Raw genomic sequence first — 26,578 nt, 5'->3', positions numbered from 1 at the left:
GGAACTGCATATGTGGCAAACTGCTCTGGTAAATCCAGCAGAGCTGCTTAGTTTATCAAGTTAAACACATGCCTTTCTGTGGGTTTTGACCCTGAGCTTGTACAACTGTGGAAGGCTCTAGCTATAACCAGGAAGTATTAAATAAAATCCTGAAAATGGTTAAGAATTCAAAAAACTTTCATCATATTTAAAATTAATAAATTAAATGCTTCCTGCAGCTATTTCCAGCCCTGCTGTAGTCAGCACTGGGGTGAGCACTGACTGTATGGCTAAGTAGCATTTACTGGCACTCACAGGGAATTATTAATTATACAATTAATTTGTGGCTGCTCCTAAACTGAAACCATTGTTATTGTCCCACAGCACCATAGATTCTCTTAATCTATAACCTTAACTCTGCCTCACCATCAGTGGACTACAGAGATTTGTTCACGTGAGCACAGACTTGGTGGAGCATCTTGCTACACCGTGCTCCACTATGAGTATGCCAGAATCTAGGGAAGCCCTTCATAGGATTTGCATCTCAAAAACTGAATTTGGACAGTGCATACAAAATATTGGACATAAACCCATCAGTTCAAAAATGCTTAGTGTCTAGTACATACCAGCAATCTAGACTGGTTGGAAATTAACTACCAATTAAAAGAAATTCCACGCAGGCTACAAATGCAGCTGAATATGCAGTTAGGATTGGAAATGGTTACTTGCAGCATCAGTATGTTTCCATGAAAATCAGATGACTTCCTTTACTGAAGTCTAAGTTATCCATCCACTGTACAAAGTCCCAGAGGTTTCAAGCTTCTCTGGCTGACTTACTGAAATCTTCCAGAGCACATGAAATTTTTCTCATGATCTGCCAAGACAGTGCAGAAAACTTGCATAAACTCTGTGGACTACTGAGAGGGAAAAAAAAGATATTCCCTCTTCACCTTTATTCCTTCCACAGATAAATGCCTCTGCTCCTTGCATGAATTCTTGTCAAATAGTGCAGAACCATTTCTAGTTTGCAAAACACTGAAACTGAGGTCTGGCTAATGGGGACTATCACTTAGAACAGTGAAGCTTGGTCCATAGCTCATGAGCAGTACAATACCTGCAAAATCCCCTGACATTACTTGTGAGTAGAGATAAACTTTTTAATGAAGCCTGCTAACATACAGATAAGGCCCAAAGTATTGTCCCTGTTGCTTTGCCAACAACATTGCCCAAAGCAGCACTAGCTAAGCGAAACACAGACACTGAAATACAGGCAATAGGTCTAGTTTGATTCCAGCCAGCCTGGCTCCCTGCAGCTCTCTGCAAACTGTACAGCACCCATCACCAGTGGTCTAACCCACTTCTTACCACCAGGAACTTTGGCTGAAGAGGCAATCTGAAAATGCCATGCACATTGGATTAAATCCGAGATTGATGTATTGTACGACAGTCAGGAGCCTGTGCTGCACTGACTGCAGATCTCCTGTAGGTGAGCTTCCTTCTGCTCAAACCCTTTGAGCCAGCGAGTGGAAGTGGTGCTCCAGAGTCCAGAGTCCAGGAGCCTGACAGATTTTGCTTTGGCAAACCTCTGCCACGCAGTATCAAACTACAAACCCTAACCATGAGAATGAGTAGGAACATTTGAATGAAAGATAGCAGCACATGGAAAGTTATCCATCTGGATTAGTGTGAAAACACAAGCATAATCTCTGTGGAAACACGCAGCTCCGTGAAGTCTGATTTCCTGCGCTTCTCTCCTGTGGGTTCTCTCATGTCTGATAATGGTTCACACTGCAGTGTTTCTCCCCAGCAAGAGCATTTGTCTGGGCCTCTCTAGCAGGCTGCTTATTTGCGCTTAGTTAAACTTCGTGTTCTGGTATCTCTTGAACATCAAGTCTGGTCAAAAATGGCCAGCAGGTGCAGAATTTGTTAGAAAAGTGAAGGGAACAGGTAGGAAGAGGGCTGGTCAGTACATCCATTTCATATTTTCAGGATACAGTTAAAGCTCCACAATTTTTTTTTGTCCACCAGTTTATAGGCACAAATATAAAAGACAGTGGCTTATGAAAGAGCTGCATTCCAGCTTACCGTGGAAGTTTTACCCACTCCTGAGTAAAGTGAGATAAATATGATGCCCTGTGCAATGCTCATGAAACAGTTCTGAATTTCAACTTGGCTCCTGACAATTATGTGAATATATGAACCACATTCAAACTCACCAGATGAATTCAATCAGCACTGTGCAAATATCGCATACATAATCTATTAGTTTACCCCAAAGAAACCGAAGCATTGAATTCAAACAGAATGAAGTCATCAGTAATAAAAAAAAGAAACTGATAAGGCAATATTAAAAAAAAAAAAAACCAACACAATATTCCAAGATTTGCAGAGAAGATCATACATTGACTGTAAACTATTCTCCCATCTGCCTATAAATACATAATTAAAAAATATTGGTTTGATCAGATAGCGGTTCTCGGGCAGAGAAAGAGTGGATGAATACCAGTTCAAATGTTTCAGATGCATGACTGTCTATACTGAAAAGGAACCTGAGCTTACAGAAGAAATATAAAAACAATACTGCAATCAAAGTCAGCTTACATTAAGGACACTCACTGGAGCTTTTCAGCAAGTCGAGTAAGTACATCAGACAGATTTCTTTTAAAGTAGCTTTACATTTAATGCAGTGCTCTCTCCTTGAGGAGATATAAATATTACAGTCCTTATCATATGCACAATTTTGTGCACACTTCCTTCCTCGACATGGCTCTGGAGCTGCACTACACGTTCTTCGGAGAACCATGCAACCACACATTTACCATTCCCTCCACCATCACATGTTCCCAGGATCCAAAATTTAATGTAGGCACTGACTTCTCTGTGTCACAAGACTGTGAGAGAACCGTTCACTCAGCATTTTCCAGTTGTTTTCAGAATGATTTCCTGAAATTGTGCTACATGTAAGGAGACTGATTCAGAAGCAGCTGACACAGGGAAGTTCTAAAATTATGTCTATGTGTAGGAATAAATTTCTGAGAAACTTCAAAAAGTGTTGTGAAGACTCAGGTGCTGATTTCAAACAATAGTAACAAACATGTCCAAAAGCCCAAGCCATAAACAAACTTAAGAGAAGTTCAACAGTTCTTCCAATAAGCTGCAACACACTGCAAGGGTTTTCTTTTTCGTTTGTTTGTTTTTGAAATTGAAAAAACCCCCAACAAACTTATGTGAACATTCAAAAGAGGAAAAAGCAAATTCCTGTCAGTCATTCTATGGTTTTATTAAATACAGTCCTTATTGGGAGGATAAGGACCTCTGGCTTGGAAGAAGGAGAAAAACAAGCCTGTGCTATCGTTTGACCCGACACGATTGTTCTAGTCCAGCTGCTGGGGCTGTACCAGCGGCTGGATAACAATGGCCAGAAAGCACCCTCCACTCCCTGTGCCTGCACCCGCCAGAAGCACCAGGCAGGGCCCGCCTTGCCCCCTGGGAGTGCAATGGGACCGGCCTCGAAACAGCCCCTCAACCAACACAGCCGCAACAGACAGCCCAAGACAAAAGGGGAACCGTCATGTAGCAGAGACTGAGCTTCAAGCTCTCTGACATCGTGTAAAATATGAGTGTGAAATTTCGCCCCATCATCCGTGGAGAGATGAACAAGCGCCATAGCAATAATTATATATATAAAGCAAATATGATATAATTATATTAATAATTATATATTCAATGTGACAGACTAGGGTTTTTTTTTCCAAATAATTGAAACAATCTATTTAGTATTTAATACGTATGGGCTCAGGTTTTGCACAGTAAAATCTCTGTGTTCTTCCTCTGAGTTGCTAATCTGGATTTCCATCATTCAAGTTCAAATGGCATTTTTTAAATTAGAGACTTCTTACTGCAGCTTTCTTGATAACACAAAATTAAAAACAATTGTCGCACACATGAAGAAAGATGAACCACTTAAAGCTATATATAAACATACATTTAAAGAGGCAATAAACATTTTGTTTCCAGTGGTTTTCCTAAACACATTAATATTGCACAGGGCTTTTTTTGCCAACCACTTCTTTCAAACACTGATTTCACCCAGCTGACTGTCAGTCCCCTAAGCAAACAACTGGTGCCTGAAAGTTAAAATAAAACAAAACAAGCAAACAAAAAAGAAGAAAAAGGAAAATTATTCTTTTAGAGAATTTTCCAATAACAAACAAATCTAAGACAAAACGTGATTCACAGACTCTACAGAATGGACAATCTTCCATTCATGGCCTGCTAAAAAACAAAATTAATTTTACATACCGAAAGGAACACAGTGGTCTACAAAGATACACAGTATAAGGGTATCCAACAGAGCATGTAAGAGTATCTTTCACTTAGGATAAAACGTCCATTTTGAAGTTATAACAAATATTTGAGTAAGTTTCTCTTTCAGTTCCAGCCCTTGCATTTCTCTCCTGAAGTATTACACCTCTTATGAAGACATTTTTGCAACTTCAGTAGTAAGAAGGAATAAAAAGAATAGTGGGAAGTGATAAAAAGAAAATCAATGGTAAGAACATAATTCTACTGTAATTCAGCTTTCATCTTTGTGACCAACAAGAGCAAGAGATTTTAGAGAGAAATGAACATCTGTTGTTTTCACAGGCATTTGAGTAAGGAAATGGTGTTACAAGGAAAGACTTGTCAGAAATGCCTTGCTGACATCACTGTTGTTGTCTTGCAGGTTCAGGAATCGCCTCTGATGCTCAGCCAAAGCCAGCACAGGCTTTGGTTACACACACCGCACACTGAGGACCCAAGTTAAGAATCACATCCTTCTAGGAACTGGAACCACGCATACTGCTTTACTGGTCTCCACAACACCTGCTATCTTGCTCTGGGCAGGAACATACTTGATGTATACACAACTACTGTCTTTCTCAATGGAGAAGGGCCCTACGAGGACAGTTGATTTGGACACTTGTGCCAAGTGACCGGTAGGGAGACTTTGAGCCCTGTTCCATTTAGGCAGGACTATCTGAGAAGGTCTGCATAGACAGACTGATGTGAGAAGCATTAGATGGATGTGTTTCTCTCTAAGTACATAAGTACATATAAAGAATCATAAACAAACTGCAGAAAAACAAATTACACTGAAGAAGCCATTTACACTTAGTTGAACCTGTATATTAAAGTCCCCAATTCTTAATCTGTTTAATAATATTTTAAAAACTCATAACTGTGCTTCAGTGGAACATACGCTGTCGCCTTTCAATTCTTTAGGAGAACATAAAAGCAATACAACCACTTCTGTCCAAAAGGTCAAAGCCTCCTAGGGCAGCACATGACTACCATTTGTCTGGATGTAAATTGAGTCCTATTGACCCTCTAACATCACTACTGACCTCTTGACATTAGGAGCTTAGTGGAAAGAGAGAAGATGATATTTGCAGGTTCCTACAGACTCATTAGGAAGAAAGAAGGAAAGAGAACCTTGCATGATACGTATTAGCAATGTCATTAACCTTTTCTTTCCCCAAATAGCTCACAATATGTTTACAGAAGCCTCAAAAGAACCATTTGAAGATTGAGACCAACAGATTTGTATCAATTCCAGTTTTTCCAAACTGTTTATAAAATACCTCTCAGTGGCTTGATACAAAGCAACCTTTTATGCTTCCCTCCCTTCACATGACATACAACACCTTTTCCTGTTTGTCATGGCAGACGGCCTAGATATCCAAATGAGCATCATCTTTTCAAACCAGCCACTTCTCATCTCCATTACTCTCCTTTATAACTTACAGTTGACTACAGCTGGTCAGGAATAATGGGAGGTATAGCCTAATTTGTTGTTTTATGGAAGCAAAACTGGCACACTGAGGCTTAACTTCACTGTAAGCAGATACGGTATATGCTACTCTAACAGAAACACATTATTTACAATCAAGTAGAAAGGAAAGAGAAAAGGGCATTCATTTTCTTGTTTGTAGCCAGATTGTCATCTTTATTTCAAAAAACAAAGGTAATTTTTTTCCTTTTCTCTGCTCAATGTATTGTGCCTCATCAAAGACGACAATCACCAGATCTTAACTAATAATAAAAAAAGATGCCTTTCCAGTTCGGGCTGGTTAATGGCAGTGTCTGTTTCTGGCATGGGACCAGTTTACTGCTGTCTTGTTGATGTGAGATGTGCACTTGTCTCCGAAGGGCTAGGAAAGCAGGAAGATTAGGGACTCGGCTGCTGACAACAACCAAACTCTCTATAAACAATACACAATGAAAATAATGAAAAACAGATTTTCCTGGTATTTTCAGTAGCCTCTAGACAATGCAACAGTTTCTGGTTTCTTCACTAAAGATGATATCAATTATGCCTTTTATCCATCATGCAGAAGTCACGTGTGAGGCATAATTGAAGGCCTTCTCTCCAAGGTAATTTCATCTGGATTTACGCGGCAAAGTACTTAAATTGCCTTTTTTGGCACTTTGTATTAAAACACAGCTTGGGAGGGGGTATTTTACTTTACTGATGTAAAGCAGCTGGCATATTTACAATAGATAGGTCACATCAACACTGAGCAGATTTTCAGCCCTCCAAACTCCATTTACAGCAGCTTTAACAATCCAACAAAGCGAATGCTGAATGCTAAACTCCAGCCTAGAAATGTAACTCTGTTTCTTAAAGACTATCACACCTGCCTGGAACTGGCAGCTAGGTTTTTTCACTTATAGGCTATTGCTTTTTGCACTACCATCTATTAAACTTATCACCAAAGCTGAAATAATAACTACTGTAAAAATTTCCAATGAATTAGCCATTCAGGAGTCCCTCAGGAATTCTCTTTACCACACACAAAGCAAAAGCAGGAGGGAGAAAAGGTGACTATTCAGTGCAGTCTTCATTTCTGCACTCCCTTGTGAGAGAAGAATTGAGGATCTAAGATTTCCCTCACAGTAGATGCCGCTGCCCATGTTCTAAAACATGTTTTGTTGAAAATTTCAAAGCAGAGAGTTAACTATCCGTTTTCTCTCAGAAATTACTTCTCCAAGTTTCACACTAGAGACTCTGTCATCTGCTCTTCGTTACATACGTGCCAATCTATGCCACTGGCAGAGTGGCAGCAGCTAATCCTCTATGTTGTTTGCTTTTTTAATACTTGCCTAGCTGGAGAGGAGGTAGACAACTCAACCTCAACTAAAAAAACGTTATCTGTGTCTGCAGTTCTGTGACAGATACAGCTTACGTTTTAAAAATGAAAAAGGATTCACATCACGTGCAAAGCATCAGGGAAAAGCGCAGCTCTCAGAGCCAAAACACATCCTTTACTAGAAAGTTGGCTTTTTTGGGGGTGTTTTTAATAAATGGTCACTACAAGGATTAACATTAATCCAGTGTTAGGACTTTTACAGGAAAAAAAATACAAATGTAATTTATCTTTTTTAACTGTCAGTCTCATTTCTAACGCTTTCAAATCTGTAGCTTCCAGCGGCCTTTTGTCTTTCTGCCATGGCAGGAATATCTTGGACAGCTGTAAGAGCTTTGTAAGCTATCTTTCTCGAAATCCATTAGCTAATTCAAGGAACCTAATTAGAGCTGCCATTTTGATGGAGCATATTGAATGCTCTGTATAAACTAGTAACACCATCAATGTTTATTAAAAATTGCGAGAACCAAAGCTCTCTGCTCCATATAAATATTAATGGACAGATACACAATACTTATTGAAATATAGACAGCATTAAGACCACAGAAATACACACAGGTATACTTACAACCCCGTGTGATGCATTTATTCACAAAGGCTGAAGATCGGAAGCGAAACCTAGGGACAATTTTACACAAACTGTTGAAAATTGACCAGCTTCCATTTACACTATCCTTATGTGCATTAAGGGAAGCAAAGCACACTAAAGATGATTTGTTTCTTGTGTTTTTTCTGAGTAGTGTGCTGACAATTTGGAGTGCATTTTGAGCTTACCTCAAGAATGCACTCCAGCTGGAACCATTTTATAGCTCCTCTTAAACCAGCCACTCCAATCACTGTACTTTGTAGACATTTACACATACTCCAGTACTATACTGTTTAAGGGTATCCAAAGATTCAAAGGGAATTTGCTCTGTAGAGTTAAAACTTGAATTTTGCTGTAGACAGCAACAAAGTCGGTGAAAGGAGCCAGACATCTGGAGCAGTGCTTTCTACTTTCTGCTGTGTGAAAGCCCAACCATAATGAAAACACAGCTCGCAACAACGATACAACACATGAAATACTGACCATTCTAAGAACATATCAGAGACCTGATTAGGTTAGGCTGTACAAGCACATGCCTTTGGCTGCAGAAATAAAAAGTTTTCTGGCTATTTCACAGCTTTGTTTTTAACTTGATACTTCATAAATGGAACTGCAGAAAACCTCATATGTTACCATTTCAATCTGACGCTCACTTTCATATGCATCTAACAGTGCCTGGATTCTATTTATATGTACAACTAAATATACGTGCATAGAAAAATCATCAGATCTGCTGCAGAAAGACAGCAGATGCTCTTATTAAGCCACTGGCACATGCAAGGTGAAGCGTGTAAATCTTACGGAAAGCATTTAACACCCCAACTACAAGCTAAAGGAAAGCAAAGACAACAAGTGCAATTTTTTCTAGCTCATTTTGCTAGCTGTGAGTGCAAGGCACAGCAAAGCGAAAGCACAGCTGAGCATGCTCGAATGACTCCTACAACACACAGGGCTTCTTGCAGAGGGGGTATAATCCATACGCACTCCTCAGAACATCCTAACTCCAGTGCCATGATCTGAAGTTCACTTATTCAGAATATATACTTAAATGACACATGAAACATTTAACAGATGTGCAAAAGAAACAGGCGTAGTTATATTTTCTACACCGTAATAGTGCACGGGGTTAAAAATTTTATGACAATCTTACCATGGGGACAACCCTGCAGGTAAATTCATTTTGGTTCTCTGATAGGGCAGTGTTTCCAAACTACAACTGAGATTTGAGCAGTTTCACAGGAACACACTCGAAAATCAAAACATCAGTTACCACTGGCTTCTCTCAGGAATTATATATGGCAAATTTAGCTTGTGGTTATTGCTCAACAAAAACCCTGACAGATGCTGAAGTGGTAGATGGATTTTTGCTGCCCCCAAGGCCACCTTCTCTACCCGTTCCAGCAGCCTCCCCCCTTGGACACTTCCCTTGGTGCAGCTGGGTCCTTGGACCACTGTTGCTTAGTTTGCATTCACACACTGAGGAGCACACATTCCTTCAACCCACTTTCATCACAGGCTCTGCATAAACAGAATTGAACTCTTTATAAGCCAAACTGCATTTTGGAGAAGTATTTCTGAACTTGGAGGCCTCAAGTTAGCAGTGTAACTTTATTGTTTTGCATTATGCAGGCAATGGAAGCTCCTGGACTTACAGACATACATTGTTTTTCTATCTCCTTCTTACAGCTGTAATTCTACTACACTTCTAATAGGAAATTACTCCTGCTTTTCCACTTGGAGAACAGACCTGTTTAAGACTGAAGCTAAGTCCTACTCCTTTTTAGTAACTGCTTTGAAAAATGTTAATTTAAAATGGAAAAAAACCCCCAAAATGATGGAATCTTCAAGCCGTACAGAACCATTTTTTGGCATACGTTGGCTGGGAAAGGAAGATCAAACCTATCTCTCTGTGTTTGGCTGGGAATCCCAGGAATGCTGGAGCAAGTGTTCTGGTTCAGGCTCACCTCTGCCTCTACAGAATGATTCTCATATGCTTTCAGCCACCATGTTTGGAGATACACCTTACCAATCCTCTCCCAGCTGTTTTTGTCTTGCTGCCTCAATTCTCTGTTCTCATCCTGATGCTTGGAAGTCTTTCCTATCCTCATCTTTCAGCCAAGGCTGCCAATTTCCTCCACCTGTTATTGGCTTCCCATACAAGCAGATCTCTGTCCCAGAGGCAGCTGTGCACCTAGGTCAGCATGTCTCCTTCCAGATGCTTCCCAAAGCTTCCCAAAGCAGCTGCCAGCGACGGTGGGGCTGCAGGTGGCATGGGACATCCAACAGCACCTCTTCCTTTTGGCATTGGTTTGAATGAGGTGCTCATGTCTGACATAGCATCAAACCTGCAGTACTGCTACACTTCTCCCTACTTTGAACTACAGCCTGGCCCAGAACTCCCCTTTATTCTCCCCACCCTCTGGCTGCTCCAGCCTCTCCTGTGTTCTGACTCTTGTCCTGTCCCTTCGTGGCATTTTTTTAGGGCATTTAAAGCAGCTCACCCTTTTCATCCCTCGGAAGCGGGGATGTTAGGGCCTGGGAACACTTATCATCACTGAACACCCCGTTTACCTCATCCTTCATTCTTGCAACAGGAGTCTTTCTGGTCCCTGCAGCCAGAACCTGCTACTGGAAAAACATGTATCGACTCTGGCAGTTCAGGACAAGTACTTTTGGTGAAGTTAGCAGCCAAGTTTCTATCGTGTGTGTGGGAAGTACTCTAAATCTTATAACTCAGTCAAATTGTCACCGTTCAAGGGGTGGCAAAAGCCACAGTCTGGTATAAGATTAGGCTATGTTCCCTTCCAAAATAAAAAGACCCCATTCCAGCATATGGAAAGACTATACATTTTTGTTGGAAGAATATATGCTGCTGCTTTTTACTTTTTGCACAGACAAAACAACTCCTTGTCATCTTCTCCTTCCAGCTACACCCCCCCGTCCCCCAGAAAACCCAGCTGTTATCTGATTCCATAAAAATTCAGCTTCAGCACATTTCCTGCATAGACATTTCCAACCCAAATGGTTGACGATTGGTTATCAACATGTGGAAGTATGGTTTTCCAATGGAAGTCAGGCCAGCAGCTCCCCAGGCACAAGTGGCACAGCCTGTTTCCATAGCTGCTCCCCTCCCTGCCCTATAGGACTGCATTCCCCTGGTCCAGCAGTTTGCTCCTGGCATCTGCGGGATGAGCGTTCCTTAACAACAACCACGACACCTTTGAGGGTACAGCCTGGCACACACACAGCGCTCCTGCATGTGCTCCAGATTAAGCTGTAGTCAGCTTAATGAGAGACTTAATTGATGAGTACTACTTCCTTCACTTGTCCATTAAGATAAGTACAGCACATGGACATTTCAACCCATCAAATAAGAGAAAATGCATTAATTTTGGTTTTCTTAGAGCTGTTAATAAATCTGACACTGTCTGGCAGTTTTCTTCATTTCCTACCATTTGACAGATACTGTGATCACGAGTTACAGAAGATGTTTTTCCTCTGAAATTATCACTCTGGTAATACAAGCCAGAAGGAAACTTTATCAAGATACCAAGAAGCTGGGTATCGGTTTTATTTTTAACTTTATGTGGCTGGTTTGTGAATATCTCAATGTGATAAAAAAAATAAATTCCATCCAGTACTATTAAAAATAATACACACACAGACACATTACAAATGACTGTATTAGAGCAAATAATCACACTGTGTATTTATCAGTAAGAGCCAGTATTCCTCTCATATAATCAGCCTGGCTCTGCTTAGACCCCTTTCCTGTAAGAGCTCTTGCAACTGTTTTCTTCCTCTTTCTCTCTCACAAATTGACATTTGTATGGAATCAAGAAAAATCTTCCTTAATAATTTTTCATTACTAATGGCTTTTTTTGGTATGTGTATTTGAGAGGAGGGAAGGCAAAGGGCAGGAAAAAGGAGCTTTAAGTGCTCTGCAAATTATCCTCCTGAATCTGGGCCTCATAAATCCTATCAAATGTTATATTTCATCAATAGGCTGGAAAAGCTTTTTTCTCTGCAATGATGAAGCCCAAGTTTAAAATTTATGGTTTCATTTTAGAAATGGACTATAAAAAGAGTCTGACTTGGCTGTCCATCAACTGCAGCTGACATTAGCAAGTTAGGTGTGGACTTTCAAAATGTGATATGTATTTTTTATTTATTATACAGGTACATGCATATATATATACACACATATATGAGGATATGTATATCACTGTGGGTTTGTGCATGCATAAATACACAGCTAGATTAAAAAAAAAAAAAGTCTTAAAACCACATTTTTCAATGCAAGAGGATCTGAGATATTCAGCAGATTAGATTGCAAAGTGATAAAAGTGTCCAGAACAGAGTTGGCTCAAGGACCTGCAGCAACACAAGCAAATTGCATTTTGCTGCACAAATGATCGAGATAAAGTAGTTTAATTTGTTCTCATTCATGGGGTGGCAAAATGCAATTCAGCAACGGTTCATAGGGAGGCAGGGAAGATTCCAACAGGCTGTGAGGAGAAAAGGGGAGGAGGGCAGCCAATGACCAAAAGGTTTTAAGCAGGGGAAGACAATTAGCAAAGGACTGATAGATTGGGGAAGGGTGGGTGCAGAGCTTCTGCACCTATCATACATGGAAAGGGCAGGAAGGAGACAGCCTCCCCCATCTCCATGCATCTCTCTATCTCTACTGCCTTCCTCCTCTTCTTCCGAGCTCTGGAAACAATTCTGGCTCCCCAAAGAGCTGCTCCTCCTCGCTCTCCTGCACTGCCGGAGGTAGGAGAGCACTGAGATTATGGCTCCTATTCCTGTTGCTGCCACCACTTATGGGAGCCATGTGGGTGCCACAGCTGTCCTCTACAAGCCCAAAAGCTTCCTCTGGCAGCCACAACAGCATCTTCTTCAGATAGAAGGGGAGGCAATTTGTTCATGCTGCTGAAATACCCACTCCTCTTCCTCACCACCAGAGCTGGAGGCCTGTGGCCAGTGATCACTACTTAGTTCCACCTATGCTGAAAGGCAGCCTTAAAGACAACACTTCTAATAGAAGCATTACCGCTCCCCAAAATCCTCATACTTGTAAAAGGAAACCACATTTAAAATAAAAGTCAGATAAATAAAGGGACATAACTGCAGTTGGAGAAAGTGAAGTTCCTTTCTGAATGTAGGGGAGCCCATTTCCCTCCATTTGCTACTAAAAAATGTCATTTTGTAACTCAAAGAATTAATGATGGATTATGTGAAAACAGCAAATCAGATCATGCTGTTGAGGCATTATATGAACTAAACAGAAGAGCAGTTAATCTAAATCGCATGTGGGATGGTTATTATTGTGTGCTGCCATCATTGCTGCTGAGTCTGGCTGTAATATTGGTTTTGGTGGCAACACATGGAAAAACCTGAACGTCCTGTTCCTCATTATAGAATGAGGAGAAATCTCACTCTGGGGAGCATGGTCAAAGCTGACAAGTGAGCACTGCAGAAAAGGCTGGGCAGGGGCTGCGGTTAATGGCAAAGGTACGCTGAGTCAACACTAAGAAAACAAATACCATCTTCCACCACCTCTATTTGTAACACCAACAAGACATAAATAGAAGAACCCATCATCCATGCTCAGGACACTTGTACTCTGTGGCTTCAGATCACTGCTGAAACCCCCTGTTGGGAGGATGCCTGGCAAGGCGGCTGCCAGCAGCACAGCCAGGGCCAGGGGGCGGAGGCACTGCAGGGCTCAGCTCCCGCTGCAGCGCTGCTGACTGCGCAGGGGACTGGCTCTGCCCACCTGCACAGCCATGGCACAGGCCAGGGATCATCACTGATGTGCTGTTATCCAGCCAGGAAGCAGGGAGGGGAAGTATCACCCATCTGCATTTTGCACATCAGAATGGGTTCTGCTTCTGGCGCTAAGTTTCCACTGTAAATACATAAAATACATTGTTCGTTCACCAATTTATGGAAATGAGAGGGCATGAAATTGCCTGTATTGCTAAAAAAAAGTACTTGTGTTAGGGAAGGGTAACTTTATCAAACCTTGATCTACAGACGGCCTGTCTCTGGAATTGCACATTTCCTACTGAAAGGTGGTATACTGCAGTATCACATCACACAAGCAGAAGTTACTTAGAAACAAGAACATCTTCAACTCTTTCAGATTCATACAAGTCAACCCCATTTAACAATGACACTCAGGACATTAATACTCATCAATACTGACACTAGCATTTTCAAACGCAAATGCACTCATCCCTCCATGGATCTAGAATATTTCTAGCAGTATATTATCTCCATAGCTTTCCTGCATGTTTCTCCTTGAAGGTTTCAAAATAACCAAGAAATTCAACTTTCCCTTAAGTTCTTGAAGTTTTTCCAACCTGAGTTAACTCTTCTACACAGACACATATTTCTGTCATTCTGCAAGAGGACGTCCTGTCACTGTTCAAATCGTTAATTTTTTGCTCTTCTAAAATCTTTTAATCTGCTTTTCCCCTCCCCCCAAAGGATGTTTTGTTAAGTTTTGTTATTCCTTCTCTTCTTTCCTCGTCTCCTTATTTCCTCATCTCTTCCCTGAGACTGCAGGGTTTGGGTTTTTTTGGTTTTTTTTGTTTTTTTCCTTGAGCTCTTGTGAAACTCTGACCTGCTTACAGAGAGCAACTCACAGAGCTTAAGGGCTAATGACCCCCTACTCACCATTGCAGATCTGGCTGCAGTCATCAGTAACTAGAATTCATCATCATCAATGGATTTTCAGTGACAGGCACTGTATTTGCTCAGATAATGGCCCCATATATTGCCTTTGAAATGAGGGCGTGACCACTACTTTGGATATTCTCAGGAGTCAGTAAATGGCACTGCTGCAGGACATGTTTGCTTCATGTTTTGAAAGCAGAGCCGCAGAAAAAACAAGCTTTGAAGTTTTGGGGTGCTTTGGATGGTATGGTGCTCTCAGGACACATCAATATTAACTGAAACACATCACCCTGGGACTGGAGCACACCACTCACCAGCTGGTTTGGACCACAGGGGAAGAACCCTCAGAGGCTGCCTCTGAAACTCTCCTTGCAGTAGGCTCTGAACAGAGGTATAATCAACAGACAGTCCTGCTCCCACATACAGCAGAGCAATGGAACCAGAGAAAGGAGGAAGGGGAGCACAAGATAATATGGAAACAACACTGGTCCACAGGACGCCTGACAATGATAGCTGGTGCTTTAGGAAGGAGGCAAGTGTAACGTGCCCACACAGGCTGCAAAGACAAATTCAGAGTTTGTGAGCCTCAGTGCTGTGTAAAGTCACTGTGGACAGAAGACACATTTTTTTATTAAGAAGAACTAACAGCCTGATAGAGCTACTGGACAATGGGACCAAGCTGCTTTTGTGCCTGGTAACTAACTATAAAGAGTATGACTTAACACCTGTGAGAATGCAACCTGCAAAATAACTATTTCTGGTGGAGGATAAACATCCCTTTACTTCTCTACTTTGTAAGCTTGCAGCTATCACAAATGTGGATCTCGGCTTCCATTCCTGGAGCAGCAGACAGTTGGGTATGCTGAATCCAGTCCAGGTCTGTACACTTGTCCCACCAAGAGAGAGGAATGCAAGCTAGACCAATGAGATGTGGGAGAAAGAAAGAGCGATTCCATCTGCTGCATTTTTTTCTGCAATGACCAAAGTTAAAACCCCATGGATGTGCCCTGTCTCTAACTTAAGCACATTGACCATGAGATTTTTCCTTCCCTCATTTTTCTGCATTCAAGGATATCCTCCACTAATGCACCAAACTACCCTCTTTCCTCCCCATCTAATTCACTGCTCCCCATGGGATAGCCACTAAATTTGATTCATGAATACAGGACATTTACAGGCAAAACTGGGAACGGAGAAACCCCCTCCCCACCACATCACTCTCCAAGAGGGAGTTTGAGACACACTGAACAAAGAAGCCTCTAATCTTCTGGCATATAGCTTAGAAATCAGAATGGGATTTCCATTCTGTATCTCTTGCTTCAATACAGAAGATATGGTCCTTAAAACAGGCAATTTGCTTTGGCCAGTAACGTTTAAGGTGCTAGCTTTGAGTTTTGGTTTTCTGTAGATTCCACACCGCAGACGGCAGCTTCCCTCCCTGCAGTCCTACCCCCCCGAACTCCAGCTGCAGAGTGAAGATATCTAAAGGATTCAGGCAGCTGCAGAAAATGCAGGACTCTGGCTCTTGGGCCTCATCTGTGTTTCACTCCTTTGACATCCATCTGGATTTGACAAAGTCATGCTTATCAGTTAGATCAGTAGATAGCTGATTCTAGCTTGTTGTGGTGCAGAATTAGGTCAGAAGAGCATTCTGCCAGCTTGTGTTTTGCTGTTTAATCCGGCATAAGTAGTTGTGGAGACAGCAATAAAGGACATCTCATCACACTAACCAAATTCTTCAGCCCCTAATCCTGGTCAATTTTCCAACCTTGTGAGGAAAATGGAATAAAAATCACACATTACTACTATTTTACTGTCTATTCCAAGAGCATAAATTTTTGAGAATACAAGTGAGCCCAGGAGGCAAGTTTATTTTATGAAAATACATCACATTCGAAGGCAAATGGAATGCTATGAAAATAAAGTCTGAAGAATAGTAGCTCTCAAGTTTTATGCAGTCTTCTTCTGTGATGCCATAGCTGGGTCTTCCAGCCGGCCTCACCAGATGGCCACGTTGGCCACCATCAGAATAGCAGTCTGGAAACAAGTGCCCTACAGCCTTGCCTAAGCATCTTGGCTGGAACACACTCTGAGGCAGCAGTTCTGTACTCACAACTCAGAGATATTCCCAGTGCACTTGCTTAAGAATTCTTGAAATTTGTGAAGAGTTTAAAGCCAAACTTCTGGTCCAGGAGAGGTCAGGGAAAATAACAGAATGTTGGCTACTAGCTTTTAAATGGTAATTGTCACTACTCACACTAAAAACAACCCCTCCCCACACCAGCACACAGTACGAAAATCTGCTCAAAAATAGTAATCATAAACAAACAAAAGGAATTTTCTCTTAAATACTAGGTAAGTTCAGCTGCAGAGTATTTCAGCAGCTACATACAATTTTTTGTTTCATGGAAGCTGTACAACCATGCCTCCTCTTACATACAACTGTGCAAATCCGTGTGTTAGCGATGCTTTTGCAAAGAGGGTTTGACAACAATAGAGAGTCCCCAGCCTGCTAAATAAGAAGTGACAACTCCATTTGAAAGCTGTCTCTGGATGTGTTTTATGTGCAGAAATTATCTGTGACAGTTCAGATCAAAATAGAGTTTTCATTTCATGTGGGAGGTAAATGGACGATAGAATAGGTTACTTTAAATGCTGCAGTCTAGTCCAATTAATGTTTCAGACTTTTCCGTATTCTGTGCTCTAAACTTTGGGGTAAAAAACAAGTAAAAATCATTTTGTCAATAGCATGATGCAAAGAACAGGCCAAAAGGTAATAAAAGTGGTTAACAAAAACAGTCATGCAGACGTATAGCAGAAATGCTGAAGTTACAGTAACCTGGCTGTGAAACTAATAAGTATAAAACAGCAAAGAAAATATCACTTCATTCTTCCAGGGAGAACCAGGGAGAGGAATCAATTCTGATTTCCCATCTCAATCAGCAGAGATTTTGCCATTTACTTTGATGGAAAAAGGACTTGCATATCAGTTTTCTCTCTGAGCAGCAGACACAAATCCACCTGCCATCATTTGCTTTTCAGATTGTGCAACATAAATTTACAATTTCTGGCTTATGTAACTATACAGATGACATAATTTGTTCTTTAAAAATATGCCAAATCCAAGGTGTTCACCTTTGTTACCTGTAAATCAATCAGTTGTTCTCTGACCCATTTTAAAGAAACATGTTTTCTGAAAGGTTTGGACCTATTGCTGTGTTACTCAAGCACACCAGTGGCCATGGTGGGAACCGTGCTGATACAGTGCCAGTAGCTTTCTAACTATCTTTTGCAAAGTTGGTGTGGAAAGCAGTAGTTCTAGCGTGGCTTTTTAGATGTAAGCATAAAGTACTGTTAGCAGAAAAGGTATGGACCCAAAAGTGAGTGATCTCATCCCAAACAAGGGCCCACGATTCTTATATAATCTATTTTGTTTATGCCATGCTTTAAACAATGCATATTTTTATATTTTCTAAGAAGCAGCATTTTTCTTAGCATGATTTTCAATTTCCACCCACTTGGAAGAGCAGGTGTCTTTGTGTAGCATTGCTCAACCCTGGTAATAAGGAAAACATTATAAAAATATGTTAAAATTGTCCTAAAGTCAAGGGACATTAAATTCAGGTTCCATGGGCATTAAAGAAGAGCAAACCACTCACTTTAAATGCACTGAGCTAGTAGAAACACTGAGACAAAGCACTCAAAAGATATGAGACCTCGGTATCTAGCGGCCAAAGACTGAACACTGGTAATCTTATTCCATGGAGGCGTTTTAACACAAAAGAGAAATTAACATCTATCTCTGCTCTAGAGTCTGGAAAAGAAAAACAACAGAACAATGAAGCTGCTCAGACATCTGGTATATTTTCCACAGCTAATAGTAATGAGATAGTGGGCAGAGTGCAGATTAAAGGCAAAAAGGTATGAAAGAACACTTATTTCAGAAGCCACACAGACACGGAAAAAATACCAGTAGTCAGACTAATGAGTCTAAATTTTGGGAGGGTTTCTCAAGCCCTTATCACATTTAGATTGATAATGTATTTGTCGCAGCATTCAAAGAAAGAGAATGAGACTTCTGCCTATTCACTTTTGGAGCCAGAACATGTCACTAAGAGCACGAGACTTTTCAAGCTCTGTAGTAAGGAGGTCAAAGCATCACCACCGATGCAGACAGTGGTATTTACAGAGAAAAGGAGGAAAAGATCAATCCCTTCCCCCCATCCCCTTTACTCTCCCTTTTGGAAGCAGCTGCTGCTTAAACATTGCCATTGTATATAGAGACACAAAATAATTGCCTCTTGGTTTCTTTTAGTTTCTTTTTTTTTTAATCAGGAACAGCAGAAGATGTTAAAGGAAGAAAACAACACCTTATTCAGGTGAAGGACTACAGACTGCTTGTCATTTGTGTACTACCAAACAATTACAATTAGAAACAGGTTTATTGCTCTGAAGCTGTTCCCTAACCATCCTCCATAACCTCACACCCTTTTGCCACGCTGTGGAAGTTTGTGTTGACACGTAAAGCAGGGACTGCAGCCAGAGGAGGCTTCCTCTGACATTACCCGAGGGCAGAGCAGAAGCACACTTGCAGCACACAGGTGCTCAGTTGATGCAATCCTTTCAGACGGTTACTGAGCACTATGGTGACTCAGGCATTGAGAACAGCTGCCCCCTCCCTGCTTCTCCACAAGACCCACCATGTTTTATTGTGCTCCCCTGAAGATGCCTTGCCGCTCACTTTCCAATTACCAGGCCATGTACAACACTCGCATTAGAAACATGTTCCACACATAAACTTGCATGCCTGTCTCAAAATAATTGTTTCGCATGCATTTATGTAAATACTATAATGATCATTTACAGTTTATTCCCGTTTAGAAGGTAATAACCATATGCAGGACTAAGTAGGCATTTAAGCCCAAGGGCAGAAGTGTTTATAACAGATAAACTCCACGGCTGAAGGACATGTTCCAGCTAATACCGGTTTGAGAAGAAATGCCCCTAAGATACTATTATGCTGAAATTTTTTATTTAAGATTAAAATTAAGTGATTGAAGACATCAAACCGTAAATATGGGTCAAAGAAGGAATTATGTCGTTGGAAATTTTAAAACATTAGTTGTCACTTTGCTCCAGTGCTACCCAGTCACTGGAGGGAGGGGGCCAACAGCCTCCCGGAGTGCACGTTCAACAGAGCACTGTGACACTGCACAACTGTCACACTGACCTGCTGGAACACAGGTAGGACACCGGAGAGAAACAAGAAGAAAATAAATTCAGAGAACATTTACTGCTCTACAAGCACGCTATATTTATAGCAGTTTTAGCGCTTTCTAGAGGTATCTCACACTCACTCCTCTTGCATGTTTTTTATTGCGGGCTTTTTTTTTGTTTTTCTCTAGTTTAGTGGAAGGGAAAAATGAAGGCAGCTACCTGTTTTGCAGGCAACTGAAGAGTATAAAATCTTTCATGCAATCACCCTTCACTGCTTTCTAAAAATGGCCTCCAGATATGAAGGACAAGTTAGTGATAAAAAGAGATAACCGGTGTGGCTATCTGAAACAACATGATTTTCTCATGTCCCTCTGTCCTAATGAAAGACCTCTCAGGTGCAGACCACGATGTAGACGAAGACAAGTCATTTCTTTCCTTTTCTACGAGGGTCTAACATGACTCTCCACAAAGCAGTCACAATTCTCTTAGACCATCCCAAGATCAATACTGATACCTTGATCAATGTCAACAAATGCCCTGCTGCTGCATGACCTGCCAGAGAAACAGCTCCTTAGCCACAGCACACGTGGACTCCAGATGGTGCCAGGGCCCCTCGTGGGAACGCAAGGGCAGTCACAGAGGTTCAGAGTATATACCAACTTAACTACATCAGAAGACTGGAGCTGATGAAACAATAAACTATTTCTTGGCTTACTATGACCCCTTGGATTACTGTCTGTGCCAGCGGATTTGTGATCATGGATTGAAAAACAGCACGTTTCAGAGTTTGTCATCGACTGTACACTCTGCACAGCTGTCAGACAATAATCACAATTATTGTCTTTTTATTCAGCATCCTGTTGCCTATTAAGCCATTTCCATCACATCTCATCATTCTTCCCAATATTTCTGCTAGCACAATATTGAGTGATTTTCAGCTTTTCAAACAACATCAGTTTTTACAGTTTTCTGCTAATCAAAAGATCCGGTTCATGCTTTTGCCTACACTTTCTGTCAACAATGCTGCCAACTAAGCGTGTGGGTAACTATTTGCCCCTGGCATCTTGACACAAACAGGGGACAAGGTCATGGATAAATTTTAGGAGCAGTTGTTTTATCCTGCAATTAGATGCTTGAAACTTCCATGAGAAGATTCCCACTGATTCATTCTGATGTCAGATCTGTGGCCCCATTAGACCTTTTATATCTTATTATGCTGCAATTAGCAGTAAAATCTTAAAGATCTGCCAGTGTAAACTCCAGGTGAACCGTGACTGCAGAAAAATCAGTGTACAGTAAGAAATTTCCTGCATCTTATGGATACATAGAAATGACAGTGATTTCCATTGCAAGGTTTCCAGTACACAGTTAAGCTGTATGATACCACAGAGTGCTGAGCACTTTGCCTGGGCATGAGCAGCCATGCTGCAAAACCCTACCAGAGTTCCTGCATTGTTCCTGGCAGTGAACAGCAGAACCTGGCAATGCTGGTGGATCTGAGGAGCACCGCACAGCTCCCTGTGCTGCAGCCTTTTCACCCGGTGTAAGCAGCTTTCCTGGAGATCTAATCTAAATTGAGTATTTATTTTGAGAATGTTATCTCTACGGTGAAATAAAGAAAGAATCCCTTTCTCCCATTTAACTAGTAGCAGGTAGGAAAAAACTGTAGGAGAGAATTTTTCTGAAAGTCAGGGTTTTGGATAGAGTGTGAGGTCCCTGAGGTCAGCAACCTGGATTCATCTTACAGTGGGCTACACAGCAAAGCTTGCACAAGGCCAAGTCACCAGGGTTTTTCTCTAAACTACTTGCATATCCAGAAGCTAGGAGATCGTATGGCAAAATGAGTATGTCAAGAAGCTGGGGGAAAAAACAGGAGATGGTTAATAAAAAGACTGGGAACTGGGCTGAGAGAAAGGGAAAACAAAAGAAAAACAAACAGTTTCTTGGCAAAGGACCTGCTGGAAGGACAAGCCTCACAACTGTGAGCAGCATAATGACCTTCTGCTTGTTTCTCTTCAATCAGGGAAATGGGACTAGGCTCACATTCATCATTTAACCAGAACTGCAGTAGAGAATAAACCTGACTGAAACATACTTCTTTTTGGTTTTTTTCCTTAGCTAGAGCAACGCTGCAAGGCTAATGATGGGGCCAAAGAGACTCATTCTGACAGAAGACAACCTGGAACAATGAAAAGCTGGGTATTTTGAAAACCCTAAAGTGTATCAAATATAACAGACTACTGGAGAGTAGTGGGAAAACAGAACCACATCCCTCAGACTTAATCATGTCCTCTACACTTTAATTAAAGTAAGACTTAACAATTTTATTTAAGATTACCAAATTCTCAGAGGAAATGTATTTCTCTCTCTGTACTGCTATCAGACAACTGTTAACTTGGAAGGAGAAGACACAGTACATGATGCTACATCCATCCATCCATACTGTGTATTCACTAAGGTAGACCTCTCTGTTCAAAAAAACCCAAAAAACAAATCTAGTTACATTGCTTGGCTACTTAATGGGAATACCAAATGCTATTTAGGGTTTGCACTTTCAGTATGGAAGTGACTGGCCTATAAACAAGATTTTAACAGCTTCTCGATTAAACAACTCAGTTTAATTAATTGTCAGCCATTAACCATTCATTTAAAACGTACAAAATCTTAAATTTGCACATTATCAGCTGGATCACAAATAGCTAGCTATAAGCAGAAGTGGAATGGTCCTCCTCTCTCTTGGAGCTTACCAACCTTATAGTCAACTCTGACTTCTTAATTAACCACATACTCATATTAGCATTTAAAATTAAATGGTGTTTTGTTAAAAAAAAATTGTGCAGAGAGGTGCTAGTATACAAATCATTTTGCTGCTGGTTAGAGAGGCAAGTATGAGGTTTTGGTCAAATTACATCCTGTGTAAGAGAGAATTTAGCATCTCTCGCTCACAATAGGAAATGCACTATGGCAGGAACACATGCAAGGCCATATGATTTCATTACAGCTGCATGGACGATCTCACTTTGTCTTTATTTGTACATTTAAGAGGATGACAACACCATCTGCATTTCACTATATCCTGTGCTATGGTCTCATCTTCCCAGTAACAGACCTGGCTTTCTCTTCAGGGACCTATCTCTTGCATTTGCATCCAAACGGCTGAAAGAACGGGACATTACCAGTAAATATGCAGAATTAATGTAAAATAATTCCATAGAATAATATATCACATAAGAAAAGACAGGGCTGAAGGGAAAAAACTCAACCTAAACCTGAATGCTTAACACAGCTGCCAAAACTCAGGCTCCCCAGCATCTGCAGCAGGACAGTCACAAGGGAGTTGTGGGAGTGCAGTATATAAAATTTTACACATCTGTCAATAAGTGAGGTGATCCAAATGCAAACCCTAGCAGGCAGGATGCACACAGGCAGATTTGTGACTCTTCCTGGCAGAATTTATTTCTGCTGAAGAATGCATGGCCTCGAACAAGCATGCACACATTACATGGCAGCAGCAGCAGTTTGACGACTTCCTTCTCCTTAGACACGCTCCAAAGTGCTCAGGGTCACCTGAGTTCCATGAAATCTGGGTTTTTGTGAGAAGTGAATGATAGGGCTTGGGTGCCAAAGCTGGAAAATCTGGATGAGAGGTTCCTGGGAAAAAGCAGAGCGAACTCTAAACATTATGTAACTTTGCTTGAATGTTACCCCCAGGGATTTTTTTTTTTTTTTCCTCTTTTTTTTCTCCCACATAGGTGGGAAATAAACCTAAGGCTTGTTTAAACATGTCCTTCAGGCAGTCGAGTTACTCAACATTTCCCCCAATTGGCACAGTGAGCAGACAGCACCCATGCAGCCTTTCTGAGGAAGAAAACTGCCGGTAGTACTAGGAGCAAAACACACAATACAAGTCTAACTCCAGAAGCACAGCCTACACTGGAACTGGTGACCAAAGGGCTTTCTGGACTACCCTGCTTCCACGAGCAGGACAGCTCTGCTGAGAGCCCCCCAAACCACAGAACCTCTGCTGTACCGCCAGTGCCAGTCTGAATCTAACTCTTGTCACAAAGCTATCAGCCAGGACAGACAGTAAGTTGCCGAACACTATGCTTTCGGTTTTAACATTACGGGAAGCAGTGACCAGAGGGCAGTCAAACGTTCAGAAGGCCCTGTGGTTTGTTTCAGAAAAAATAAATTCCAGAGGAATTAGGGGACAGTCTCATGATGAAGAGTAGTACAAGACAAAGAAAAAGCACAGATGATTTTAGGACACCAAGCAGAAGAGGCTTTATGGTAAGAGAGACCACATACCTTGCTTGTATTTGTCACACTGTGTAAATCAAAATATTCCAATGCATGACCATATTTCTCTTTCCACAGAAATGCAAGGTACAGTGGGAAAGGGCACGTAGATATTACATAGCCTCATTCAATTTCCACCTTGCCTCCATGACATCCATCTCAAAGAACAATCTTCCCTGAGTAAAGGACCATCCATTCCTAGAACTGCGGATTGCTTTTATGCTAGTCAGTGATGAAAGGTGTTGTAAATGGATGCACAATGAGCAATGCTCACAGTGCTCTGAACTGAGAACAAGAAAACTTCAGCTTCTGGCAAATGAGACACACACGGCCAAATGCCACACCTGAGCAACCCCAGCTCACCCTTTTTCAACAAACCCTTTGCTGCTGAAAGTCCTTTTGCAGCTCAGGATTCCTGTGGCCTTGGGTTGAGAAGGACGGGAGTGGCCCATACCTGTCCTAAATACAACCATTTAGCCTTTCAGGAAAAAATGCTCTTTTTCACTAAATTTCAAAACTCGGGACCCTTTTATACCCTCCCCTCAGGCTTACACATTGCTTTACATTTGGCATTTGGTCCCTCAGGACACGCACAGAAATGCTTTCCTTTGATCCTTTAGAGGGAGAGGCAGGCTGCTCAGCATCTCTCTCTCTTGACTCAGGCCAGCTCTGAGAGTGAGATGTGAGGGACACAGAGGTATGGGTTTCATTTTCCCATTTTCAGCTCTGCATGTTGCTAGACTGAGCATTCTGAAAGACTGCAAGTTGCCACAAGGAAAATTTCACCCTGAAACAAGGAAGATCTATTTTTCAATTAATTAATCAACATTATAGAAATTAAGATCTTGCACAGTGGGCCCCCAAACAGCACCTCCAAAGAATTTAAAAAACCTGGATCAGACTTTGGTGCTTTGGACTTTACTCCTATGTGATAAAACAATGCTGGTTTTTTATTGGTATTTTTTTAAAACTGCAACAAGATACAGCTCTGAATCTATTCTTGCTAAACAAAGGAAAACTGTATTAGTTTTTGTCAGACCAGCACTTTGAAATTCCCCAAGATAAGCCACATAAATAAGTGACGAATTATACTTGGCAATGAGTTTGGCATCAGACTTCAAGTGTTTCATAGTTCTGGGCTGAGAAAATAAGTTGAGCAAAGTCTCTAGAACCTTTCCAGAGATGTAGTTGGGGTGTTTGGATATACTTGACAGCACCATCTTCACGGGAAGAAAAAAGATGAAATTGTTTATTCGAAATGTGAGAAAGGGTTTCACCGTGTGACACGCCTGACATTTAAGTGATAATAGTGTTGTGCATCTGCTCTTTTGGCTTTGGTCTGACACCTAGGCTCTGCCACGGTGCAACTTCGCACTGCCATGGCACAGCCTTGATGACTAAACTCAGAGATGTGACTTGCCACCCATTTCAGGAACATATGGGCCACAGATCCCTCAGCCTCTGCCGCAGGCTCGGAAACGCACAGCGGCTCCGGCAGAGACCCTGTGAGCTCCCAGCTGCACAAGGTGGCTGTGCGGGCTGCACCATCCTTAGGGACTCCATTTGCATTACAGAAAATTGTGGCTAATTAGAAATAAACAGAAAAATGCTTGATTTACAAAGAGATGTGTGATTTTGCCAGCTAATTTTTTTTCCACTCTAACTTAACATTCACAGAATACACCAATCATGCTAATGCTTTCGCTATAGTCATTAATAAGGACAATTTACATTTATATAGCACCTCTCTTAGTTAAGAATTCCAAAGCTTTCAGCAAAATATACACAAAAAATTACTTCTATTTCACTGAATATAGTCATTGTTGGAATGAAAATCAACAATTGTGAAGCAGTGCAGAAGAACGTTACACAACAGTTGTAAATACGACACAAACCAAAGCCCCCAAAAACCCAAAGCAAAAAGCCCCTGAGATGCCAGATGCAAGCGGAGGTAAATGGGATTTTAGTGCACAAACAACAAGGTGAAGCAGGTCTGTGTGTGCCCTGAGGAGCAGTGATGGAGGCAGCAAACATATTTCATAATGATTAAAGCAACTGAGCCCCTACATGTGCAGCCTGTTGCTTTCCTGCACGCTGAGGGACATTCTCAGCTTAAACCGTGAATCTACGGCAAAGAATGAACCAGGAATACGCCATGGACTCTGATGATGAGAGAAGTGAAAGTAAGTGTATGCAAAATGTGAACAGCTCTTTTCTGACCACAATTACAAATGGCCTCCTGTTTTTAAAAGGCATTAATTAGGCTAATACATTATTCTGCAAAAATAACATAAAATAAAAATTAACTTCTTGTTTCAAACGATGAGTTTTAATTCTCAGTCATAATAATACATAACTGGAGTTCTCAGACTGAAATGAAGTCGTCTATTCTCTCTGTGTCCAAATCCTCCTTCTATTCCTAACCCCATTTACTTTAGTCACTGATCAAGTTTCCATGCACTATATTACAACTCGAGAGTCATGTGTGGGAGAAAAAAACATCCACCTAAAGTAAAGTTAATAGCAAAACTTTGAGAGAAAGCTTGCATGTGCTAGAGAGAGCAAGGCATAAGTGTTTACATGATCAATGTGCTGATAAATGTTCAGCCTCACAAACACAAAA

The 26,578-nt window shown here is 41.2% G+C and overlaps 1 protein-coding gene across 5 annotated transcripts in view; it reads right to left on the bottom strand.

Moving 5' to 3' along the window:
* PARD3B (par-3 family cell polarity regulator beta) overlaps window positions 1-26,578 on the bottom strand; it is a 393,607-nt gene that overhangs the window by 51,954 nt on the left and 315,075 nt on the right. The window contains exon 22 of one of the 5 annotated variants that reach the window (XM_058421312.1): window positions 23,170-23,307. The exons of the other annotated variants lie outside the window; for them this stretch is intronic. Coding sequence (XP_058277295.1) covers window positions 23,220-23,307 — 88 coding nt within the window. The 3' untranslated portion in view covers window positions 23,170-23,219. Of the gene's footprint in view, window positions 1-23,169; window positions 23,308-26,578 lie in introns of those variants that run through there. 5 annotated transcript variants of the gene reach the window in all.

The sequence above is a fragment of the Hirundo rustica genome, chromosome 7, assembly GCF_015227805.2.
Source record: "Hirundo rustica isolate bHirRus1 chromosome 7, bHirRus1.pri.v3, whole genome shotgun sequence".
Lineage (NCBI taxonomy): Eukaryota > Metazoa > Chordata > Aves > Passeriformes > Hirundinidae > Hirundo > Hirundo rustica.
Note: the sequence above shows the minus strand (reverse complement) of the source record. Positions and strands in the feature narration are given on the sequence as shown.